The sequence below is a fragment of the Takifugu rubripes genome, chromosome 14, assembly GCF_901000725.2.
Source record: "Takifugu rubripes chromosome 14, fTakRub1.2, whole genome shotgun sequence".
NCBI lineage: Eukaryota > Metazoa > Chordata > Actinopteri > Tetraodontiformes > Tetraodontidae > Takifugu > Takifugu rubripes.
The window spans coordinates 2,571,854-2,595,848 of NC_042298.1; the positions used below are offsets into that span (position 1 = coordinate 2,571,854).

The 23,995-nt window shown below is 42.4% G+C and overlaps 2 protein-coding genes across 6 annotated transcripts; both read right to left on the reverse strand.

The window, feature by feature from the left end:
- Positions 1–98: 98 nt before the first annotated feature.
- Positions 99–19,942, reverse strand: mtus1a (microtubule associated tumor suppressor 1a). 4 transcript variants are annotated; one of them, XM_011610410.2, is made up of 15 exons: positions 19,823–19,942; positions 15,109–17,098; positions 14,803–15,028; positions 13,457–13,627; positions 12,370–12,462; positions 12,138–12,257; positions 8,525–8,742; positions 4,613–4,679; positions 2,759–2,973; positions 2,482–2,587; positions 2,282–2,355; positions 2,121–2,213; positions 1,855–1,971; positions 1,683–1,780; positions 99–1,179 (listed from the first exon to the last, which is right to left on the reverse strand). In XM_011610410.2, exons 2-15 carry the CDS (start codon positions 17,017–17,019, stop codon positions 942–944), a joined length of 3,747 nt encoding a protein of 1,248 aa, XP_011608712.2. In that variant the 5' UTR covers positions 17,020–17,098; positions 19,823–19,942; the 3' UTR covers positions 99–941. The 4 variants fall into 4 exon arrangements, with proteins under 4 accessions (XP_011608712.2, XP_029702865.1, XP_029702864.1 ...); XM_029847005.1 differs by lacking the exon at positions 19,823–19,942 and adding an exon at positions 18,035–18,183; XM_029847004.1 differs by lacking the exon at positions 19,823–19,942 and adding an exon at positions 17,699–18,175.
- A 986-nt stretch (positions 19,943–20,928) lies between these two features.
- sybl1 (synaptobrevin-like 1) lies at positions 20,929–23,854 on the reverse strand. Of its 2 annotated transcripts, none has more exons than XM_011610412.2 (8): positions 23,717–23,854; positions 23,186–23,359; positions 22,327–22,384; positions 21,887–22,024; positions 21,651–21,741; positions 21,385–21,452; positions 21,176–21,268; positions 20,929–21,030 (listed from the first exon to the last, which is right to left on the reverse strand). In XM_011610412.2, exons 2-8 carry the CDS (start codon positions 23,329–23,331, stop codon positions 20,965–20,967), a joined length of 660 nt encoding a protein of 219 aa, XP_011608714.1. In that variant the 5' UTR covers positions 23,332–23,359; positions 23,717–23,854; the 3' UTR covers positions 20,929–20,964. The 2 variants fall into 2 exon arrangements, with proteins under 2 accessions (XP_011608714.1, XP_003970163.1); XM_003970114.3 differs by having other exon boundaries at positions 23,645–23,847.
- Positions 23,855–23,995: the final 141 nt, after the last annotated feature.

Sequence of the window (23,995 nt, forward strand, 5' to 3'; positions counted from 1 at the left end):
GATTAATTTAAATCCGACACTCACAAACACTGAGGAGTTCAAGCTTTGCGGCCCTCCGATTTCCTCGGAGACCCACAGCTTTAATCAATTCACACGGATCTTAAAATAAAAGTTTAATATAGAAGTTTTGATACAAGACTTTATTGCATATTTCTAACAGGGGTCAAAAGACCAGTTCCAGACAAATTCATCTTTTTGGAGATGCTTCCAACGGGGAGCATCTTACACACAAATACTGTAAAGCTTCTGGGTTTGCAAACACTCTGACTTTAAAGCTGAATTGGGAAGATCTATTAACGGGTCAACAAGACGAACAACGTGCACGCACACTTGGATTGGTCCCATGAAAACACGGATGTGAAATAAAAACACCTTTAAATTAAACCCTTTTAGAAATAGAAGAAAGGAATTCTGAAGATACAGTAGAGAGAGGCCGTGCAGACAGGAGTATAATCTCGATGTGTCACCATAGAACAGTCTCAGGTGATCCCATATTTCAAACACATTTCAAATAAAATAAAGTGGTGAGGAACAGTCGCCTCAGCTCTTGGCTAATCTCACTTTGCGTGGCTGTCCAGAAACCCTGCGCAGCCCCAGCATCTGTATACAGTATGAGTATTTTAATGACATGTAGTACACAAGTATGTCTGCAGATGCACCTCTGTCAACATGGAAAACTAACAAAAAAGCTTTCATTCATTCCAAAGTCCTGAGATTCTCCTTTTCCGTACCCGAGCCAGCAGAGATGAAAGGCAAAGAACAAGGCGACCGCGCTTAACAAGTGCGTCTGTGCAACTTTTACGTTCTCCCGTCCCCGTATGCAAAGGGTCAGAGTTCATCCAGTCCCGAGGGAACCGAAATGGAAACAAACTTGGCTCATAACTCCAGGAGGGGAGCTGCTCCAAAGAAGAGATCTGCTTACTGGGAGCAGGAGGCTTGGGTTATCTGGGAGACAGAGGAGGGCTGGAGAAGACGCCAGAGCTGCGAGGTGATTGGAGGCTGAAGGCATGAGAGGGGGAGGCTGAGGCTGAGGCTGTAGGGGACGTCCGGCGAGGGCTACTCAAGTCTCCGTTGTGAAGCTTCCAGAGGAGCTCCTCGTTCTCCATCGACAACCGCTTGTTGACCTTTGACTCCTTCTGGAGCGATTCCTGCAGCACGGCTTGTTCCGTTGACAGTTGTCTGTTACACAAACAGCACAGCAGGTGAGCACCGAGAACACATGTTCACCCAGATGTTCAACAGATTTGAGAAAAACCTGATTCATAAGACCAGCTAGAGGGAAACAACGTTCATCTGCTCTTACAAAAACTCACTCACACCCAGCTGTTATCTTAAAACAATTAATCCTGGGAATCACTTCACTGCATTTAACACAAACAGGAGCTTCCACAAACATCAGCGCTGCAGTTTGGAACAAAGACTGAGTGAAATGAAGACGTGTGGGACCTTTATTGTGCTTCTGCTCTGTGTGACTCCAAGTTTGACAACGTGTGATTATGTGTGTGATTCAGTAGTCACCCTCAGTGACTGAATTCATCGTAGAGACGGAACACTTCGGAGTGGAAAGAACGTGTGCAGCAGTAATTTCATGAATGAGATGAAAGCAGCTGGAAAAGGGCTCAGAGGGGCGCTTCAAACTCTGGTTTCCATAACAACACACACATTTATAGGGTGACTCTTACCTCGAGAGTGCCGCGTGTCTGTCCATGCGGGCTATGAGGTGCTCATTCTCCTGTTGGACCTTCGTAAGACTCTCATCCAACTTGACATTTTTGTCTTTCTGGAGTGAAAAGAAACAAAATGGAATCAGGACAGTCGAGGACAACAGTTGTTTCCATCTGCGCCTCATCTTACCAGCTTTTCCAGTTCCATCAACTTCTTCTCCTGCTGGTGGAGCTGTTGGTTTTTGATATCCAGAACCACTTTGAGGCTGTCCAACTCCTGTTCCAGGTACAGTGTGTGGGAGTCTCTCTGTTGGGAAAAGCCACGAGTCAGAAGATCAAGGATCCGATAATCCTCACAGTCGGAATATTACAGACGAATCCTCCTGGTAGTCGCTGCAGCTATAAATCTGCTCTCGTAGTAGATACATTTTCAGGGATAGTAAGCAAAAAGAGTACCTGACTTTTTTCAGCGGACTTCCTCCTGTTCTCCTCTGAATTTAACTTCTCCAGCAGAGCTTGGTTCTGCACATTCAGCTCTTCGATCTGTCTCTGCAGGGACAGAAAGTCTCATTCCTTTGCTCTTCATTCTTATGAATGTTTGGTAAAGTTCAACTTACAGATAAAGCAGCTTCAGTTTCTCTCATATCTTTGTCCAGATCCTGCAGCTGGTGTTTGTAGGATTTGCTGAGCTCTAAAGAGGGTAAAAATATGAATGCAGAAATATTTCTAACATGTAAAACTGTATAACAAAGGTCTGTGACCTTAAAATTCAAGTGAAACATGAAAAATAAATCTATCCACCACAGGACCAAGTTACCTTCTAGCGATATTTCATACTGCTGTTTTAAACCCTCCAGCTGTTCTGAATGAGCCTTCTCCTGTTCCTGCTTCATGGCTTCATGTTTGTCTTTAAGCTCCACCATCTTTAAAAACATCAGTTTCTGTCACTTTTTCTGAAGCTCAGAATAAACAAGCAACATAAACACATCTAAAAATTCCAAAAGATTCCAAAGGCACAGTATGAACTAAAGACAATATATTGAATATGAATGTACATCAGAACACCAACAATGTCAAACTGCCATGGGACAAACCTGCTGTTGCATTAGACCCTTGCACTTATCGGCTTCTTCTTGGTAGGACTGATGGACTTTGTCCCATTCGGCCTGATAGAAGGCCTGCAGTCTCTGTTCCAGCTGGACCAGGTCCTTCTGGTGCTGCTCCTGCACGTTCTGCAGCGCCTCCTCCAGGGCAGCCTGCAGCTCTTCCTTCTCCTTCTCCAGAAGTTCTGATGACTGGACGGAGCAAACTGCATAATGAAAACAACAGACCAGTTTTTAGTTTAGGGGAAATATCCATATGTCCTGGAATTATTGACAAAATAAACAAGGGGAAAAGTGTGGTTCTGTGGCCAAACAGTTTGTCTATTGAGTTGTGATGATTTGATGCAAATGAGTGACCAGAATACACTGACTGGCACGGTTGAGAGGGACAGAAACAACAGACTCATGGAATAATCCTCATTGTGCTTGAACAGAAATATTAACTGATCTTCTAGATTCAGCTGTTATGATTAAAGCAGTAAAAGGTTTCAGCACATTGTGATGTATTTTCCTGGCAGTTCGTGCATGGCAGCCAGAGGCAGCACATCAGAACCTACTAATCTACTATGCAGCTGTAGTGCAGAGTAACGTTAATGTGGTCAGAGCCAGCAATGACGAGCTGTTTTTAGCATCTCCAGCTCAGACAAAGATGAGGATCACACGGCAGGTTTGCATCTTTACGGCTATATTTTACAAGCTGTACTTAAAGATGGACAATATGTAATATCTTCTTCATAATGAAAAGGTGGTGATGCGTTGTCGGTTTCATGCCAATAATTCACATTGTGGTTTGCATAAACATATTTGAAGCCTGACAGGCTAAATAATGTTTACAGAGCTTGTAAGTGCCCTAACTACTTTTCGTTGGCAATACTTATACAACATTCTGGATGCAATTCTATTATATTATTGAGGCTACATTTGTTGTTTTTCTACATGTTAATAGAGTGTGATTAGTGGAATAATGTTGTGCTGCTCAGAGAGTCGACTACAGTGTGTATCTTCAATGCTGCCTGCAGTTAAACACATGATTCAATGTACAGAATATGGAGTGATAGAAGATCCAGCTCCACAGCGTGGGGTTCGCTAGACGGCTGCATTTTGTTTTTGAAAAGATGGCATAGAGATGACGACGTCACGATGATGACGATCTTAGAGGAGTTTGGGTGTGGTTTTCATCAGGACTGATATTTATGTACGAGTGAGATCATTGCAAACGTGACTGACTCTGCACAAAAAACAATGTTATGGGTATTTCCAAATACCTCAAACACATATTTAATAGTCTAGTAACACAGTGTGGGTCCTACAGACGTCCTGATGTGAAGAATGTATGTAGGGGCTGATATGGAACTCAGGGTCTAAGAGCAGTCATGTGGAAGTCTCGAGGCTGTGAGGGAGGAGCCACATTGCTGCTGCCTTCAGTGGGAGATAAAAGCTGTGCATGAGGGCGGCTGCTGGTTGACAGGCTGGACGTTAAGCATGCTCAAGTGTCACAAGCTTCACAAGGTCACAGGCTGGGTGGCATTTCAGCCCAGCTCTTGTTGGGACCAGAGGTCAGCCCAACAGCCTCTACACAACATACAAGCCTGTTAGACATCCAGGTCTCACTGTCCAGCAAAGTGATGACGTGATGGAAAAAAGCTCTGAGGTGAACAAAAGAACACTATAAGCGCTTTATATATAAAAGGAAAATGGTTAGACTAAACTAATTCATAGCAGCACCATGTAAAAATGGTGCTGCTATGGAAAACACACGTAGGTAAGTCAAATGTAATGGCCACTGTGGGATAGAACGAAGAGTAGAGTTGAAGACGAAAGTGTGGTCATGGCGAACTAGCTTACCCAGCTCTCCCCGCAGGTTGACAAGCTCCTGGGACAGATCCCGACACTGTTTTGCAGCATCGTCATGCTGCAAAGAAACAAAGCAAATAATATTGCAAACGTAACCTGAACCAAACCATGTGTTTCCCCCCCCTCGAGCAAAGTATATTTGCACAATAAATATAAAAACACGAATAGCACATGAAGGGAAAGACGTAAGTGGATTAAGGAAAACTTGAATATCAACTCCGGACTTGAGTTTTGCCACATCTTCTGCCAGATGGGCTCCTTCACATGCAGCTTTCTACTGAAGTGGGAGCTGCAATGCAGCAGCAATACCCCGACCCCTTCAGATGGATCTGTTGATCATACAGCCTGATGACATTACTCACAAAGTAATCAAGTAAGGCAGGTTAAAGAGGAGTGAGCACTTTACATCAGCATATCCTATAGCACTGTTTTCCAGTTCGGTATCTTTACATCAATACAGCGTAGAGTATAGAGGACAGTTACCTTCCCTCCAGCACAGCGACTGCTAACACACTCTCTGCTCCCAGTACAGCCCATGATCCAGCCTCAGCGCGAGGCGTGCACGTTGGAGTGCCCCCACAGCTGTTCCGGGAGCAGAATTCCAGGGGAAACGGTAATCCAGGTGGATCCACCACCTCTTCACAGACTGCTCTAACTACATCTGAGGCAGGACTGAAACAGCCGCTCCACTGGCTGTGGCGACTGACTGCAGCGTGTATTACCGTATTACACCTAAAAAAACAAAGGGGCGGGCTGCAGCGCAAGCAGCGCAGAGGTGAGGTCACTTTAAGACCAGCACCACAGCCAGCCAGTGAGAGGAGCAAACAGATACATTACGGAGCTGTCAGACGTCAGGCTGATGGAGAAGTACTTGTGCTATGCAGCGACCTCCCCAGAGGATATACGGAGGGGCTGATTATCCCCATCCCCCACACTGCTGCGCCGCTGCCTCAGGATCTGACATGGGCTGGATGTAATATCTTACAAAATGATTCAATTGCGTTCCTGCCTTCTGACTAATGAGACATTTGTTTGATGTGCGTGTGTGCGTCACACAGAAGGGTGGTGTTCCCCGTTTGTTGACTCTAGATGTTTTTGCCTTCTGCAGGTTGATGAAGCCAGCAGGGGAGAGGAAATAATCGTGATTAAATATCCCTCGACACCTTCCTTTCTAGTGATACCACCTGAGGTGTAGAATAACTTCAGACTGGATTAAGATCAATGACCATTTCATTACTATCAAGTCGATTTCTTCAGAAACTGTTCAGGAAAGTGAGGTTGGAATCATTTTCTGAGACCGAGTATGTCCAAGTCCAGTGATCTCACACACATCCACACAGAGAGCCACGCACAACTACACCAGGATTTATACTACAAAACCCAGTTCAACTGTATCATGTTGAAATCCTGAGTCAGTTTCCACAATGACGACTTCTGTTCTTCACCAACACCACAAATGCCAGTAAAACATATCAGTTGCATCATTTGTCTCTTTGACTGCAGTCAGGAGAAATATAAGAGTGAAACACGCTGCTTTATTTCCTACATTCCTGGTTAAAACTCATAATAAACCTTTTCACAGTGCAGATATCCAAAACAACCTCATGTTTTCTACCAAATGTTTAAACAAGGTTTTCATATGTCAGATAATATGGCCACTAATAGGGTAAAAAAGCAGGATCTGAAAGTGAGTGAGGCTGACATAATCTGTGTTCTGTTTTAAGACTCGCTGACACAGTGTTTCACAACTGTCAACTAGATAAATATTTGCGTTAAAGACGGCCACAATCCTACAATCCTACAAGCTGTTGGTTGATTTTAACAAATGTTCCAGGCTTTGTTTATATGATGACATCATATATCCATCAGTAACAGACCACACTGCTGTCACACAAATATCTTAGTAATGTTTTCCAACATCTGGAATGAACTCTCAAGTTCCTGCAGGTTTTAGGGATGACTTCCAAAGCAGAGGAGCACTTGTCAAATAAATTAGATGCGTGACTGCATAATTAAAATACCTAAAATTTCAACCTTATGAGCAGTAGCACAGCTGAAGTCCAACACTTTGGAAAAGCTCACCGAAACTGAAAGGGAAATTATTCACTCTAAAATCCCTTATTTACTACTGGCCTGGTGTCTGCTGAGGCTAGGAATAGTGTAATACCTGTATATAATAATGGAATGGGCTCAAAAGCTTTAAATTAATCCCAGAATGGTTGGGCAGCAGTTCTTAATCCCATTAAAGTTACTGCACCTCTCAGTGACATTCAGTTGTTGATGTGGCCATGAGTTTCAATTTAAATAGGTTTTATTATAAAAAGGAGTGAGAAGCTGATCACTACCTCTTTAGCTCATGTATGGATCCCACTCTACGGTCATGCACACGCTGGTGTCACGTGATTTACTGTGCTGCTGTTCGGGAGAAAATAAATATACAGGATCCATCTTTCTCCGTGCGTCGAACATTCTGCTAGCCAAAGGTTTCATGTTTGCCCTGAGGAATCGGTTTTATTGACGTTGGATTAAATGGATTTCTTGTTCTACACAACATGCTGAAAACATAAATACATGCACTTGTATTACTGTTAGGCAACAAATAACAGAGCCAACCACAGCTTTCAATTAGCTGCGGCAAAATCCACCAGGACCATGGAACTTACTGCGACGTTCAAACCAAAACCAACATAGGTAGTGACAGACTCAAACAGCAGTAATAAGTGTGTTATAATCTCTCTCTCTCTCTCACACACACACACACCAATGTGGCTGATGGACACTAGGTAGCTGAAAGCATTGCTCCAGAACCATGCTATTCTGCTCTGCAACACCTTAATGTCAGCATCAGATGCTCAGATGCATTTGCTCCTGATGCTTATGCAACAGCATCAGAACAGGTCCAATAGAACAGGAGAGGGATAAAAGTTTCCAATGACCTCACAGGAAAACCCTACAGGACATGTTGTCTGCACATTAGGCCACTTGATCAGTTCTCCCAAAAGGGCAGGATCAAGGTCAGCAGACAGTTAGCTGTTGAAATCTGATGACCTCATAATATTTTTGGATACGATGAGTGTTGGACAAACAACAAATGTCACGTCCTAACATACAAACATTTATCCTGCCTTGTCAATTAGTTTTAGATGGTCCCTTTTTCATTTTGACCAATTCAAACTGAAATAAACCGCACTGAATTGTTTAGTGTGTATGTGGCATAAAATGACCCAAATAAGCAAAAGAATGAGCCCAAGAGTATAGCAGAACTAATGCATAGTTAATCATCTCCAATATTACTACTGTAAATATAATGCAAAGGGGTGATGATGTATTTATGTGTATTAATGTGGGGAGCCTCTAGTTCCAATGATGTGGGACTGTAAACAGCATTAATGGCCTCATTTGTTATTGACTGCATTGCACTATACATATTTTCATTTGTTTCGCTGAACAAGAATGAAGGTTGGGCTCTGCAGAAAGGTGATGCAGCGTGAGAGGAATAATCCCTCTGGGCATCAAACTCCCACAATCAGCCAACCAGATGACACTGCTAATAAAACAGATCCAAAGCAAACGGCAAGCTTAAGCAAACATAACTCTCAAACCTTTGAGAGTCCTCCTTGACTATAAAAGCAACTTTAAATGCAAACAGTTATTTTTAACGTGAAATGAATTCCTTTAATCCAAATACACTTGGGTTACTCTTTGTGGGACATGGTGCACCCCTGTTATTACTGTGCACGTTAAGAGACGCGTTCGCCTTGTACAATGAACAGATTTTGAGGGTGTTGGGTAGATGTTTGGGTAGCAGGGGTCACCGTTTGTGTTTCAGTCTGAATAAAGTTTAGTTAAATAGGTTTCGGGGTCAACAGCTTTCCCTGACACAAACAAAAGCCAGGCACTAACCTTTGCCATCCAGTGCTGCAGGGCCACAGCAAATGCCTCGAATCTGCAGTTACTTGCTGCCAGGAGCCCCTTGACCTGCTGGATGCTCTGGGCCCTTTTCTGACCGCTGGACGAGCTCCCTGGTACCACATCCGGAGGTCCATTAGCCTGGTTGGGTAGCGTCGCTGGCTGCTGAGGAGTTTGTTGCCGTGAGCTGGCCTTGGCTTTGCTCTTGTCCACTGTGAAAGAACAAGAATTGAGTGTAGTGACGACACTGAGGGTCATCACACCCCCCTCCATGGCCACTGTATCGGGTCAGACTGCAGCATTCTACTACCTCGTGGACTGCCACAGTCATAATTATAAGCAGCTCCGGTATCAAAAGCCTTGGATCTTTTTCTGGTATGGAAATATTCTGTCCAATCAGCTGGTGTGACGAAGCCCCCTGCTGCCCTCTGTCAAAATCCTCAGACATGATTTAAAATACTCTTCAGACTCGACTCTTCAGGGACAAATGTCTAGTTTGGCTTTACAGCATAGCTTTATATACAGTATATACATCCACAGCAGTAACATTTCCAATGTATTCTTTGTTTCGACACACGAACAACGATGCTAAATTCAACCAACGCGGTTCCTGAGGGGAGTCCAAAGTGTTACGCAACACTACTGTGGAGATAGTGTGACAGATATTAGGAATACCAACTAGTGGAAATTGTGCCATAGTGTGGACAGAGTGGCTGCTGCTAGAGCTAAATAAGAGTAGAACAAACGCCAATAGTGTAAATGAATTAAGAGCTTTATTTATGGGATGTAAGATAATGTGATTCGTGGAATGCTGTTAATGTATAGCATTCATTTCTATCTTAAGTGGGAAATTTCTATAGGCCTTCGGAATAAAACCTTCCACATCATGATTAGTTGAAGTCAGGACTACATGATTATATAAACATGGCAGTAAGAGAGAAATACACTTGTCCATGAAATGTATTATCAGGTTATTTATAAACTACACACCCTGGAGCATATTCAGGTTAAATTTAGATTCCCTAGTCATAGTTCCAATCAAGAGTGCATTTCCTCTCAACAACATGTCTTTCCTGATGCTTTGAAAGGCTGCTTTTGTGTGCCAGAGATTATGTAAATAGCTCAGTGTAAAACACCACAACCCTCAAGACACACACCAAATAACACAGAGTGTGGATTGATTGTACAGCTAACACCAGACTATCAAACTTGTATACCATTACTTTTAATCAGTACACAAATTCAAAGGCCAACACCAACTGATTTTAATATTCTCATGTGGAGATGATTCACTACTGAAGAACATTCAAGATTAAAAGCTTGATCATTAAACTATTCTTAAACTTTTGAAACAAACAGCCACATTCTTTTAGCCATTAACTCATGTTAGGCAGCACTGTTTGTTTTAAATTAAAAAAAAGAAGTTGCACCAAAGGGGTTTCTAAAAAGCAAGCTGCCCCCTGTTGGTGGCACAAAGAGATACAATAAAATATGTTAGAATGAGTCTTTCTGCTGAGTTTTAAATACTTTGACACACGTTGGTCCACTTAACAAAACCAGATTATCATTAACCTGATGAAGCTGTTGCGTTTAACGAATATTTGCTGTCTTTTGGCCATACTGGAAAGATCCTAGAAGAACGTAAGGCAAACACGTCCATATTAGAAGGAACTAGAGGACAATATTTCTTTTGTGTTTATTTTTCCATAGCTACCATCCGTGTCCTTTAAAAAAGGTCACCAGTTGACTAGTTCCTCATTCAATATGAAAGGCATACATAACCTGCACAGTTTAATTTCTCCTTATTAACAAACAACTCTATAACCTTCTTAAATTAATAGTTGTTTTTTTTTTCTGTTTGCTCTATGACAGAATGAGTTGGACTCCCATGTCATAAAGCTGCCGCTCTCTTATAAAAGCACCCAGACTGAAAGACTTTGCATTTTTAAACCAAGCACTTGGAAAGAACTGGTCACCAGTATTTGACAAGGGGACATCACACCATAGCACAGGGGACCAGACCCCTCACAATCAACCACTTGTTCTGATTGTTTATTACAGTTACTGCAACGTTCATCTCAAACACGCATCAATCACAACTGCTACTAAAAACCTGGTTTATGTATTTAATTAAAAACCTTTAAAATAAACAAACATAAAAATCCTTCAGGTTTGTGTATAGAGGAGAAAGTAGGCCATTATGACAGGCTTGTGCTACTTTCCTAGGAAGACTCAACCTAGAGACCAGGAGTGAAAATAACCCTGGAACAGTTCAGATTTAAATATTTGGTGTCAAGTGGAAGAGCAAAATAACAGGATTTAAAGGTATATAAAAGGGCGTTGTCAAATCTGTTAAACAATTAATTATTAATAAAACTGACAAAAGCTGGGAAAAAAATCCAAAATTGAAGATTGGAAGTTTTAACAAGTGCTTCTTCCCAGGATAACGTTTTAGCGACTGACAGAGGAAAATGAAAGATGAACCTCCGGTTTCACCAGCTAGTAAACATCTCGTGCTAAAAATAGATCTCAGAAACACCGCAGGGAAAGTGCTGCGAGCTTTGGTTTGAATCGTCACAAATTTAATATGCATTTACACCAAGCAATCGTGAATTAATTTAAACAGAAATAACAGACCTGTTTGAAAAACCACAGTGTTCTCCCTGCATCCAGAGAGCAGCTGAATGCGGAGCAAACCTTTGGCCGTTAGACGCACATGGATGTTGGAGAGGGAAAGCTTTGGAGCCCATAACATCTCTCAATAACAAAGCACAACTGCTAAAAGATTTAGAAAGAAAAGAAATCAAAAGGAGGATGAAAAAAGTGTCCAAATGCTAAAACTAAAAACTGTCTATAAAATACATGGTCTACATGTGCACCATGGCTGAAATGACAGAAGGACTGAATCAAATATGCTAAAAAAGCAGAAAGTGTGTCATGGATCTGAAAGCCTTAAAAGAAAACAAGAGCAAAAGCATCCAGTAAAGCAGTTGTCAAAATGTCCTTCCAGCTCTAAAATCTAGGCTGGTGTGTTGTGGCACAGATCTGACGGGGGAAAAAATAAAGTCAAAATCCCTTAATCCTCTTGGTAAAGCCTGGATTCATCTATTCAACAAACAAGAATCTCTCACTGAAGGGCAAAGCAGCATCCCCCAGCTGGATGGTGGCAGCGCTGAGGCTGAGCCAGGATCAGCAGCAGTGGGGAGAGAGGAAGTGGGAGGGACAAACAGCAGCTCCCACCAATAGGAGCTGAATACACACTGGGAGCCCAAACCGACAGTGATTCGTCTCCTAGCGACGTCTGTGCCTCACGTGACTGAGAAATATGAATTTACACTACTGTGTATCCCAGGTCTGCACACGTATGTTCTCAGCTCTCACAGAACCATCTATTCTCCCCAAGCTGACCCAGCACAGCCGCGTTCTGAACAATACTAGAAAACAGGTTACAAACACCAAGATGTGAAGTGTCAAACACACAGCAGCCCAACATAGTCTGACACCAAACTCATTGCTTTATAAAGCTTAAAAAACACCGGGTATTACAGCTCGTATTTATGAATGAATCAGGAGTAACAAAACTACTGTAAGACACATAAAAACTTACCATGCCCACAAAAAGGTAGCCCAGTAAATCTCCCTGAACTGGTCCTTTTCCAGGGACTGGCTGTGGAACTGTAAGCTGCTTTGCTGACAGGAACAGCAGGTTTGCATGTCGGGGTTGAAGCTGTTACAGACAGGAAAACATTAAATAGGGGCTGGGTTTTCATCGACACTAGGAAGGTTGTTGCACTTTAAATCAAATTAAAGTGTTTCCGTGTGCGCAGAGATGGTCTTACATTGTCCGGTGTGTTTTGAAGGCGTTAAGTTCCTCGCTTTTGGCACAACGGTTTTTAAAGGGTTTTGTTTCTGTCCAGCTCCACCAGAAACCGCTGAAGAAAAAAATAAAATATATAAGTGTGTGTCTGTATATGTATACACAAACACACCTCTGCTAATTGGTAAATCACATTTATGTTTTGTGCCAAAGGGGCAAAATCAGAACCAATTTACAAAGATTTTTACTGACAAATTTCTACTTTAGGTCAAAATCACAGCAGAACCAGTCAACCAGGCACAAGAATTATCTCTGAAAGTCACTTACTTCTCCAAAGCATTTTCTCCTCTCCATTAATAGCAGCCAACAAAGGTATGATACAAAATCGATAGGAACCAATCAGTAGGCATGTCAAGAGTGTAAGATCACAGCTGGATGCTGTGTGGTCCCGAGTAACAGAAGAAGAGTTGTGGACCAGGTGAGCTGGATATTCAGTCCAAGTGCAGCTTCGAAGTCCCATAAAATCAGCCATTGGCTTTTAACTAAGATGAAAATAGGGAGACTGCTCCTTTTCTGCTGTTCAAATGACATTGGCTGTTGTTTATGTCTGGACACTGTCCCCCAGGCAACACTTTGTGTGAACTAGAGTGGAATAGACCAGGTTGCCATGAGAACCAAAATGGGGGGGCGATTGGAAAGTAGGTCCTTTCAGCCAATCATAGATGTGCATGCTAGTGAAGGCATTTAGAGACACGCTCAACATCCAAAAGTGTAAATAAAAAAAATGGAAATACCTCTACACTACATTGGTAGCAAACACAGAGTTTGGTGCATTAAACCTGCACTCTTTTCATAATTAAAATGGGTTTTGCCTGCAGGAGATTTCTTGAGGGAGAGATTCAAGCCATCCTCGGTCTGAAGTAGGTCACCATTCAAAGCTCAGGCTCCTCCCCACCTCTGCCCTGATGTGCCCTTCAAACTAAATTAATGTGTCCTGACATGGAAAGCATGCTGCGCACTTGACTTCATACCACATATGAAGCCTGTAGCTACTGAAGATAAACTACATTGTAAATTTTAGCTTTTGTTAAAAAGGACACTGTGAATACCTTCACTCAGCTTAGCGTCTTGCAGGGTCTTGCGTCTGTAAGCAGGAGTGCGAGGGAGGCCCATTATAGAGGTGCGAGTGGGAGTCGGAGGAGGAAGGGATCCATTCAGTTTGGGCTTAATACTTGTAGCTCCAAATGACGGCTGCCAGCCTACCTTTGCTTTCTGATTACCTGGGATAAAGCAGAGAGCAAAATATTTGAGGTCATATTTAAGGTGCTGTAATGGCTGGCACATTCAGGTACTATGAGAGAGTATTTCAATATCACGTTTTGTTTGTGCTTGTTTTTTTTTTCATTTATATTAAAACACATGCTGAATCTAAAACAACTGTTATATTACACATTTTGGTAAAACACCAAGGGAAAGTTACTAATAAAAGATTCAAGCTGGATGTCCTTTTAAAAACACTGCTGAAACTCTTAATGAAAAGGGTTGAAAAAATTTCAAATTGTGCACATCAGAATGTCCTCTCAATATGAAAAGTAGTGCGGGAGGCGGCTCTTTATGCCCTGACAGCCCCAGCTGAAATCTGTAAACATTATTGCCCCTGATGGACACGAAGGCATTGGTTGATTCGAGGCCCTGGTCAATGTCGCCCCCTACTGTGGACACTGAGTCACTACAGACACTCATGAGCTGACACAACAGGAGCTGAAGCACAAAACCACCCATCTGGAAAATGCACTCCACCCCCCCCAAAAGTTTTTCCTTGCAGAGTTCAATATTTTAATGATACCCAATATATAAAACACTGGTTTTGGACTACTACATGAATACATTAAGATGACACTGGTGCCTCACAAAGTGCAACTTTAGTCTTCTTGAATCATTATGCAGATATGTTTTGTGCGTTGGCATCGAAAATCAAACAACAAAACAAACAAAACCCATCTGGTTCTCATGTATAATATTCTTGGTACAATAAGTCATTTGTCAGGCATTTATGAGGCCAAAAGCCTCATAAATATTGCCTATTTCCACAAACTTGCTGTCGTGTTCTGTGCAAAAGACAAAACACATGTCAGCTACTTTGCTTTCCAACTTTACTTGTTTCCAAATATAATCCAATACTAAATGCTGGTTCCACAACAGCAAATATATCGATCATTATCTCTCTGTTTAATTAAAAGCAGGTCAAACAACATATAGATGCATAAGCAAGTATGTGGTTTGTTTATTCAGGTTTACATTTTCCCTGTTGAGATACAGATTAAGTAAAACTTTACTTTTAGAGCGAGTCATGTTATTACATGCTGTAACATGTGAAGCTCCTTTTACCTCTTCAACAAGAAAACAGACTATATTTGCACAGTAGTTAAGGCTGCTATGCTACGCTGAGTCTTACTTGAAGGCTTTTGCTGGGACGGGGGGGCGGTGACAGGTTTGGAGGTCCTGCATTCATCTTTGCCCAGGGTTGTCTGCCTCTCTCTGGGTGGGAGAGTCACTGTTCTGGGTCTGGCAGCTGGAGCTTTTAAATGGGGTGATTCTCTTGTTGGCCTTGGAGAGGGCCGGTCCCAGAGTTTAGTCTTACTCTCATCCCATTTTAACTTTGCCAACTTGCTGGATGCTGCCTGCAAAAAGAGCAACTGTGAAACCATGTCATGAATTCCAGCCATCATTTCAATTTAGACAGTAACAGGTTCCTACTCACAATCAGGCTGATCTTCTTTGCTCCTCTTTTTAGCTTTTCCTGTACCTTTTTGTCTTCAGCCCGCGTGGCCTGTTTATCCTGGGAAGCAGTCAGGTCTGTACGATTGGTCGGGGTAGGAACGCAAAAGCTATTTGAGAGTCTTACATTAATCTTTTTCTCTTTAGGTGGCCGCGATAAGGATGAGGATGTCTCTGAAGAGCAGCGAAGCCGTGTCTTGAAGAATGAAGGCTTGATCCGACCCAACGCTGAGCCTGATCTGGCCTCAATTTTGTTTGACACATGCTTTTTCGGAGTCGGTCTGGGATCAGTTTGGCCACTCCCATCAGGGGATTTCTCTCGGGATGAGAGGCAGGTCTGGTTGCCAGCATGGTGTGTTGCTGCATCTGCCGCTTGGCACGGGACTAAATGTTCTGTTTCCGTGCGTGCATTCCCGCACTGGCCTGCTGAAGCATACTTATCTTGAAGTGGGCTTTGACAAGGCAGCTCTGGTCCATTCTTGTCCTGTTCCAGAGCCGAATGCCCAGATGGAGACATTATTTTCAGATCCAAATGAGAAGCCACTTGCCCCTTCTGAGCATCCTTTATTGTTTTAGTGGTAGTAGATGCAAGTGGGGTGCCTCTCGCTTTGGCAGGACTAATCCTGATGGTTCCCCCTCTCCTGCCTTCAACATGCTTGTTGTCCATATTAGATTTGGGTGCTTTGTATTCTGATACTGGGCCTGTTTTCATCTGGGGTGAATTTCTTGTTACCACCTTTGATTTTATATTGCTGAAGTCTGTTTTGGGAAATTTCTTAAGCTGCAGTTTCCTGATCTTGCCTTCTGAAGGGGGTAGTTGATCAGATATATGCTTGGATGCTGCAGACAATCGCTGCTGTTCAATGGGATGAGCAGCATTTCCAGATCCAGGAGACCCTGAAAAGGAAGGTAGGCTGGGTGTCTTGTTATCTACATCTTGTATTGGAGTAGACGTGTATATATTATTAGTGCCCTCAGCAGTGGATGGAGCGGGCAGGACAGCCTTGCCTTGTTCTGGTGTAACTGATGTGGGGCAAAGCACCTCTGATTTACTTGGAAACTGAGCCCCTTTTCCAAGGTCTACAGGGGAGGGTTCACAGACAAAGGTCATGAAAAGACATTCTTTCTCACTGGGCAGATCTACAGGAGCCTCTGTTGCCACTTCATTTTCCACAGTAGGGAGCTCTGCCTGAGTGAAAGTCAGACCCAGACTTGGGTGGCCGGTCTGCGCCTCACTCACCTTTCCTGGGGAACTGTCTCCCTCACTTAACGGAGAGTCAGCAGCCAATACTTGACAGCCAGCAGCTACACACATTGGTGAATCCTCCAGTGATGACACCACCAAAGCAGAGCGGTCTTCCAGACCAAAACTGTTGCTCCTTACTATCATTTCCTCAGAGCTCAGGGAGCAGCACCCATTTCCGGTAGACCCTCTACAAGAGGCCTCGCAGAAACCCGCTAGGCCTTCACCTCTGGTTGAGTCCGGAGACATCGTGTTACCATTTCTTCCATTGTCCGTGTACTTATGGAAAGCCTGTTTTATCTCTAATCCCGTCTCGTGATTGCACTCAGGGGTCAAGTTCGCATTCCAGAAGTGCAGACTTCCCTCCACAGGTGTGGCGATAAAGGTTTGGTTTAGGTTTGTGCTCACACTGCAGAGGAGGTTTCCCTGCGGCGAGCGGCTGGGGTTGAGGTTCTCATCAGGGGAATCTTTGCTGAGAGGGCACGCTTGCATGTTGGCCACTTCCCTCTGACTTGAAGTCCAGTCGTGTGGCGAGTCAGGCGAAGGGGAAATTAACTCCCTGTAATGGTCATCAGATGCGAGGGCCAGCTGCAGCGACGGACGCGGGCAATCAACTTGATTCATGGAGATGTTGAAAGTCTTATTAGACATTTCTGATGTTTCTTGGGCTACTTGTCTCACAATCGATAAGCTGCGCTCTAAATCCAGCAAACTCCTGAACTGGCAACATCTGTAAAGAGGATCAAAGGTTGTGTTTTTTACACTGAATTAGCATCTTGTCTTTTAGCCATACAGCTAAGCTAAAACACAGCTTTGCATGGTGACGAGGCTCAAATACAGTAGCCCATCCTATGGTTCACATGATTTCCAAATACCTAAACGGAGACGACAGGGTCCAGTTTACACCACGCAGCACATTACGGGCTTCACATTTTTGAGTGGCAAACATTTGGCTACTGTATTCTTTGGGCAAACAAATGAAAGCTGGTTAGTTTTGGTCACATCAAAATAGAATCCAGCATTTCATTTTTTAGGAGCAAAAATAAGCCCTTACTTTATTCAACAGTTGCGTGCCACTTTCTTTCCCTAAAAAACCTACAAACGTCAAGGACTTTGCGACGTTACCTAACGTAGTATCATAAGTGCTGCCAGAGAAAACTTAATGCTAATTCTTACATCTAAATATCAAATCCAGTGTTCTAAACCGCTTCAGCAAACCTCCACAGGTCACAACTGTCAAAGAACAAACTTTAATTAAAATATATTGTCAAACTATAGTGCCTAAATGGCAAAAGGAACTTAAAAAAAAGAAGCAGGTTTCTGCACTTACCTTTGCCAAAAAAGCATGAATTAAAACAAATGATTTTCTACACAAAGTGAGTTTAAAAAAACCCCACAGTCGGCGGTGTCTCCTGTAGCAGTGAGCCAGAACTCTTCCGGAGGTTCACTCGGCTCATTTTGCCCCGAGCAACAAACCCATTTCTGCTTTTCTTTCGAAGCGCTAAATCCATCTGACTTGTAGGGAATGCTGCACAAGTCTGCTTTAGCCTGACAGCCCTGCTCCTACCCCCACGGTTTCACAGTCAACGGAGCGTCAGTAACATAACAGGCAGTGTAACAGAGCCTCGTGTGCAGGCATCTGATTCCTCACCCTGAGATATTCTACCTTAGTCCCTTTAATCTACTGTGGTCATGGATCAGCAGTCGCTCCTGTCAGCCTGTGTGCACGACATCAGACACCTGGCTGGCTGCACGCCGCTCCCATGTCAAGGTCCTCGAGGACTCTGCTCGGTGCAGGGCTCTATTCCTGAGTTTACAAAGCAAGCAAGGCAGAGAGCAACACGTTTCCTTATCTATGCTGGGCCTGGGACTGGGGGAGTGGCCCTGGCCTGCCACTCCAGAGTTAGCATTCACTGTTGCTTAGCACCCAAAGTCCTCCTTTTATTGGGGATTCGTGAGACCGCCTTGTATTAACCGAAAAGTGAGAAGTAGAGCGGAATGACAGGAGGCCAACATGCAGGAGAAAACGGCAGTATTAAAGTCCTGCGCCTCATCAAGAACATGAGCTGAGACTCATCCGAAAATGGCACAAAATTGCAGCACTTTGTAGTTACACTGTTGCTTTTGACTCCTCTGCCACTGTCACTCTCTGATGACACAGCCTCGTGCACTACACAAAGATGTCGACACCTGATCCTGACACTGGAGTAGTGCAGCGACACCGGACTATAACCTCCAGAAGACCTATGCTATTTCTGCATAATCTATAACCTCTGGACCTATAAACTACAGGACCATTTTAACTACAGACATGAAGTAATGAATGCTCTGGAGCACAAATAGCCAAATATCAATTAAGCTTGTGAGGGGCATAGTAAAACTAGCAGCAATAAACACTGCTTGTAAATATCTAATCCAACAAGAGAGACAATGTGCAAATACCTCAAATCTTTCAGACCTGCACAGAAACCAATTATCAATGGAGGTTGTTATAACAGTGAGGTCTTTTTAAGGTAAGGTTTGGGTTTTTTTATTAACTGTGCAGATCTTTTCCAAACATCTTTCCTTCCTCTGTGCAGGTTACTGGATATGTGAATAATGCTGCAGTCAGGAGTAGCACAGAGTAGCACAGACAGCCGAACACACCCCAACGGGGCACAAGGACAGGCTGAGGGTCCTCCCAGTGGACCACACACCATTTCTACAAAATATCAGTTTAGAACAATAACCTCACTAGTTCCCGTCTTTCATTCATGTGCATGGTTTGGAACAGCGAGTCAATGATGCTTGATGTTTGTTAGTTGACCTCAGTAAATCTCATTCATTGTGGTCATGTTTGATGCACCAAATATGACCCTGTCTAAAAGTATGAAGCTTTGACTCAGCAGTTTTAACTTTGGAGTTCCTCAGATTTTATGAAGGTGTCCCTGGTGAAAAGAGTTGTCCTTTTAGATTGAAGCCTCTTTTTGTTGGTCCTCTCTGGGATCGTGGTAGAGAGTTTTCTGATGAAAACTGCTGCCCCTCATCTGATGGGGCAGATTATCTGTGAGGCCCCTCAGCGTTACAGCTATAATTAGAACCGGTAGGGAGCCACAAATAGCAAAGAAAACACTCTCTAAAGTCCATAAATGGACTGTAAAGGAGCCAAGAAAGGTTTATCGGATTTTAGAATTACTAATCTCAGTGACCCAGTGTTGGTAAACATTAACAAGCTGCCCACTGAGGCCAACATTTAATCAACTATTATCCTTGATTGTCGATAAACATAAGAGGAAAACCGCAGTTAAGCTAGCTTAAATGTTGCCCAACTACACGCCTGAAAGTCAAATAAAGCAGGAGCGTAATTAAACATTTATCACGTTTAAAGTCACGTTTTAGAAGTAATTATACTTCGTATTCGTCGTTTTTAATAAAACTTAAACAAAAGTTGTAAATTGATGGAGCTTAACGTTACCTGACGCGGGAGCGAGCAGAGAGCGGGATCGCGCATCTGGCCTGGTCCTAATCAGCAATTGTGCACACCTGCTGGCTCCCACATCAGTGACGTTTGACTGGTTTGACTGGAGACCAGTCCATTATGTCCTATAGGGGTTATATATGTTGAACTTTGACACAGGGCGGTGGCATCTCAGTCACAGTGTGCTAGTTAATGAAAGAATAATCCACCAAGTCAACGATCCTCAGGTGAAAAGGTTAAAATAAACCAGAAGAGGTGACCAACACAGTGACAGTGGTTTCCCATGTGTGCACCACAATGATACATCATTAGATTTTATTTCAATTTTGAAGGTACAATGATATTTAAATAATTACACTGTCTGAAAGAAAATAAATCTACACATATATACAAAAAAAGTGCATTGTGGAGAAGACGCATGGACCTAGACAACATCCCATATTAAAAGAAAAGGTTGTTAGGAGACAAATCCATTAAGGTGAATGATGCAGCGAGATCAAAAGAAGACCAATTATAGTGTGTCAATCAGGAATAGATTACATTTTCCATATTAATTGTACAATCTGCATATTTCAGAATGTTCCCAAGAACATTTGTTGTGAGGAAATTCTATTTTAATGAAACAATAAACTTTGGCAAATACCACTTCTACTGCATCAGATAGGTCAAAATGAACTTAGTCATGTAGCAGAGAGCAAGACAAAATACAGGGTGAGTTCTAGGTGAAAAGCATGTGTGCTTGCATGTTTTCACTAAGGTACTGTAGAATAGCATTCTCCTCTGGGTATAAATGGATTACTTACACAGGTAGATGCATGACAGTGGCAGAAAACGATACAGGCCACTCATCAGAGCATGGATTTACATATAAGAGCAGGCCACATCTGTAAAACCCACACAGATGCCGCCATTAGGGTGGGTATGTGGTGGGAGTTCCTGTCCAGAAGGCAAGTCAATGTGCACAAGAAGTAAGACGTGGTGGGGGGAGGAGACAGGAGGAGGAGCGGCGGCACGTCTCTTTCGTCGGTGATGCCGAAGGTAGGGAAGAATCTTGTATCCATGCTCAGGCAGAGTTGTATGTGGATGCATCCTCCTCTTTTTTCCTGTCCCCCTCCCTCTGTTATCCCCTCTCCTTTCGTCTATTTGACACAACTGGGCCAGCTCAGGCCTCCACAGGCAGCAGACACAACAATGTACAAGATCACCTGTAATGAGCAGAGAAACCAGTTTGGAACCACGCTAAAATTATTGTACATACTTCAACATCAGGCAGTAGCACGCTCTGGAAGCTACAATGGCCATTTTCATTCATTCAGGTTAGCACTGATTGCCAACATCCACCACACTCACCAGAGACACCAGAGCGATGACAACCGTCAGCTTGAGGTTCTTCATACACATGGCTCGGGCCAGGTTCCGACTTGTGGTCTTAAATGTGACCGACTACATGCAGTACAAAGAGACATAAAGTACTGGAGATGGGTGGCTTTTAACATTCAACCTCAACCTTTTTTTCTTTTACATGCAACTATAACATGGGAGAACAGTCTTAAACTCACAGAGTCGACCAGATTGTCCGTTTTGTCAATCAGCAATTCAAGTTTTTCTCCCCTCTGAGCGACCAAATCTGGAAAAGAAAAAAAAAGAGTCAACTAACAACATTCCAGGATAAAACCAAACACAGGAACTTTGATGAGATGAACATAATGATACGCACTGTGTTGAAGAATATTAAAACAGAATATCCTTGTCAAGATTAAAATAAAAAAAATAAAACAAGCAAACCAAAGACTTCAACAAACAGTATATAGCTTCCATTAAATACCTATATTGCGGACCATAATGCCCTTTAGGTCATCAACTTGCAACTGAGTGTCAGCGAGACGATCGGAACCACGAGGGTCAGAATGGTGTTTCTACGGAGAAGTTAAAAAAGGTCACATGAAAGAATCCAGGCGTAGCTTGTTACAGTTAAAATGTTTCTTCTACACGGCAGTTGCAGAGTCTGCATGAGACAACATTGGTCAACATTGCTTAATCTCAGGCTTTCATCACACTCACCATCTGAGCTGCCAGTGTCGATGAAAACTCACTGTTCATGGCATAAGGCAGAGCTGTCTGTGCTCGCGACCCGTATGTTGTCTGGAAGCGCCGCTTGACTTCGCTGAGGAAACTGAACGCACGGGATCTTTCAAACTCCTAAAATGTATTGTACAAAGCACAATATATGAAACATACCCACAGAAAAGTCCATAAACATAAGTTCAATGTTGTCTACGCTAAATCCTTGTCCAATAACTTTATAACAATAACTTTAACAAACCTTTGGTACGCATGAATGTTAACTTGTGCTTCATGATATTCAGATACAGATATATTCATTTTTAGGTGTTTAATCAAGTTAGATATGACAGGGCACAAGAGCTAACAACAAAGTAGTCTTTACCAAACAAAATTATCACAAATAACTAATTGAAATGTTACATGATGGGCTTACTTACATCGTCAGTAATACACAGGTATATGATTCTGTCATGGCAGATGTAATGAAAAAGATAGCTACACCAAAAAAGACAAAATAGGTCAGCACAACAGATAAAAGGGAGAAAAGTTTTATCATTTTGTAATATACATACATACATACATACATACATACATACATACATACATACATACATACATACATACACATTCATACATACTAAACTGAACTATTTGCCACTTATAGTAATTTTCAAAGTTTTTCATAAACATTTTTTGTAACTTATTACTTTTGACCCAATTTAAGAGAGAGGACTGCATTAAACATATTGGAATGACTTGCAATGAAACACTATATTTAAATAACAATAGGCAATATAAATTATAATTATATACCAAGTCAGCTTTTAGTGGCTTTACACTGTATCCAAATGTGGTTATATTCTACATTCTGTGAGATCTTAACATTAAAAATGACAAATTTAATCTTTGACAATGCTTTTTGATTCAGGGATGAGTAATAACCGCTGCTTCTGAATAGAGCTGCATGTTTTATAATGTTTACTCTATAAACACTTTAAAAATGCTCCGTTGGTGTCTACTATTTGATGTATTACTATTAAAAACATGGCTCGGCAAAAATGTATCCGCTTTTCTATTTTAAGGGTTCTGCAGATTCTAAAAATACATCAGTGATGTCAACAACATCATCGTTTAGCGTGATGTGGATAAAAAGAGTGAGTACTTATATATATTTTTAAGTGATTATCAGAGAGTCAAATAGGCTCTAATAATAATAATAATAGTAATAATAATACCAATAATAGATTATTCTATCCACGTGGCTGTCTGTAGTGTGTGGTTATCAACATGGCTTACCTGTCGTGGCTGTAGGTCAATTTGTTATTCTCTGATGGGATTTTAGCTAAAATCTGTTCAGCTACTTCTAAGAAGTTTCCACCACAGTAGGCATGTTTTGCCAGGATGGTGGTGCCCCGGGCCACCACTGCAAACAAAATTGCCATGGCAACAGCTGGAACTTCAGCGCAGTGACTGTTGTTAACACAAGAACAAAAAAAGATTGACATAGTGACGGTGGAATCAAATGGCCTCAGGGAAGAGGAAACTAGTCAGCTGGAGGAAATAATGATGAAATATTCTAGCAACGTTATGAACACAATAGCGGTGAAGAATTAATGTTTGGAAGTCGCAAGAACAGAAGCCGAAGAGATTAGCTAAGAAAACATTGATCGGGTATCTTGAGCGAATGAAAACAACCAGCTAGTTAGCAAATAATGTTGCGAAATGTAGAGCTAACATAATAAAATCGCACCGTACCATTTGACGACTCCAGCACTTGTTTCTAGCTGTGACACTACAAATTTTAGTAGCGTGATATGACAACGATACCTCAGTGTGGTTTAAATTTGCACATTTAGCGCAAATTCCAGGATGTGAACGTCTTCTACTAGCAAAATAGCTAATCCCTTTCGAGTGACTTCTGCTTTGCAAATCATCGCTCTCCCTGAACTCTGGGAAATGTAGTTCTTGATAAAATCCGCCACCCTCTAGTTTCGTTTTATGAACTACATCACAACTTCCTGGAAGCGCCACGGTTTCAGATTAGTGTGGGTTAAAAAAATTCTCCTCTTTGACTTACAGGCAGTAAGAAAGTGCTTCTCAAAAAAT

What these genes read in the sequence shown, in the direction of transcription:
- mtus1a (XM_029847004.1), bottom strand. An exon ending in TTCAAAACACACCGGACAAT is followed by an intron (nt 12,258 to 12,369) that starts GTAAGACCATCT and finishes TGTCTGTAACAG; the next exon opens with CTTCAACCCCGACATGCAAA. An exon ending in TGCAGCACTGGATGGCAAAG is followed by an intron (nt 4,680 to 8,524) that starts GTTAGTGCCTGG and finishes GTTTCTTTGCAG; the next exon opens with CATGACGATGCTGCAAAACA.
- sybl1 (XM_011610412.2), bottom strand. Translation starts at nt 23,331, where the DNA reads ATGGCAATTTTGTTTGCAGTGGTGGCCCGGGGCACCACCATCCTGGCA. An exon ending in ACCTGTGTATTACTGACGAT is followed by an intron (nt 22,025 to 22,326) that starts GTAAGTAAGCCC and finishes AATACATTTTAG; the next exon opens with GAGTTTGAAAGATCCCGTGC. An exon ending in TCATCGCTCTGGTGTCTCTG is followed by an intron (nt 21,031 to 21,175) that starts GTGAGTGTGGTG and finishes TGCTCATTACAG; the next exon opens with GTGATCTTGTACATTGTTGT.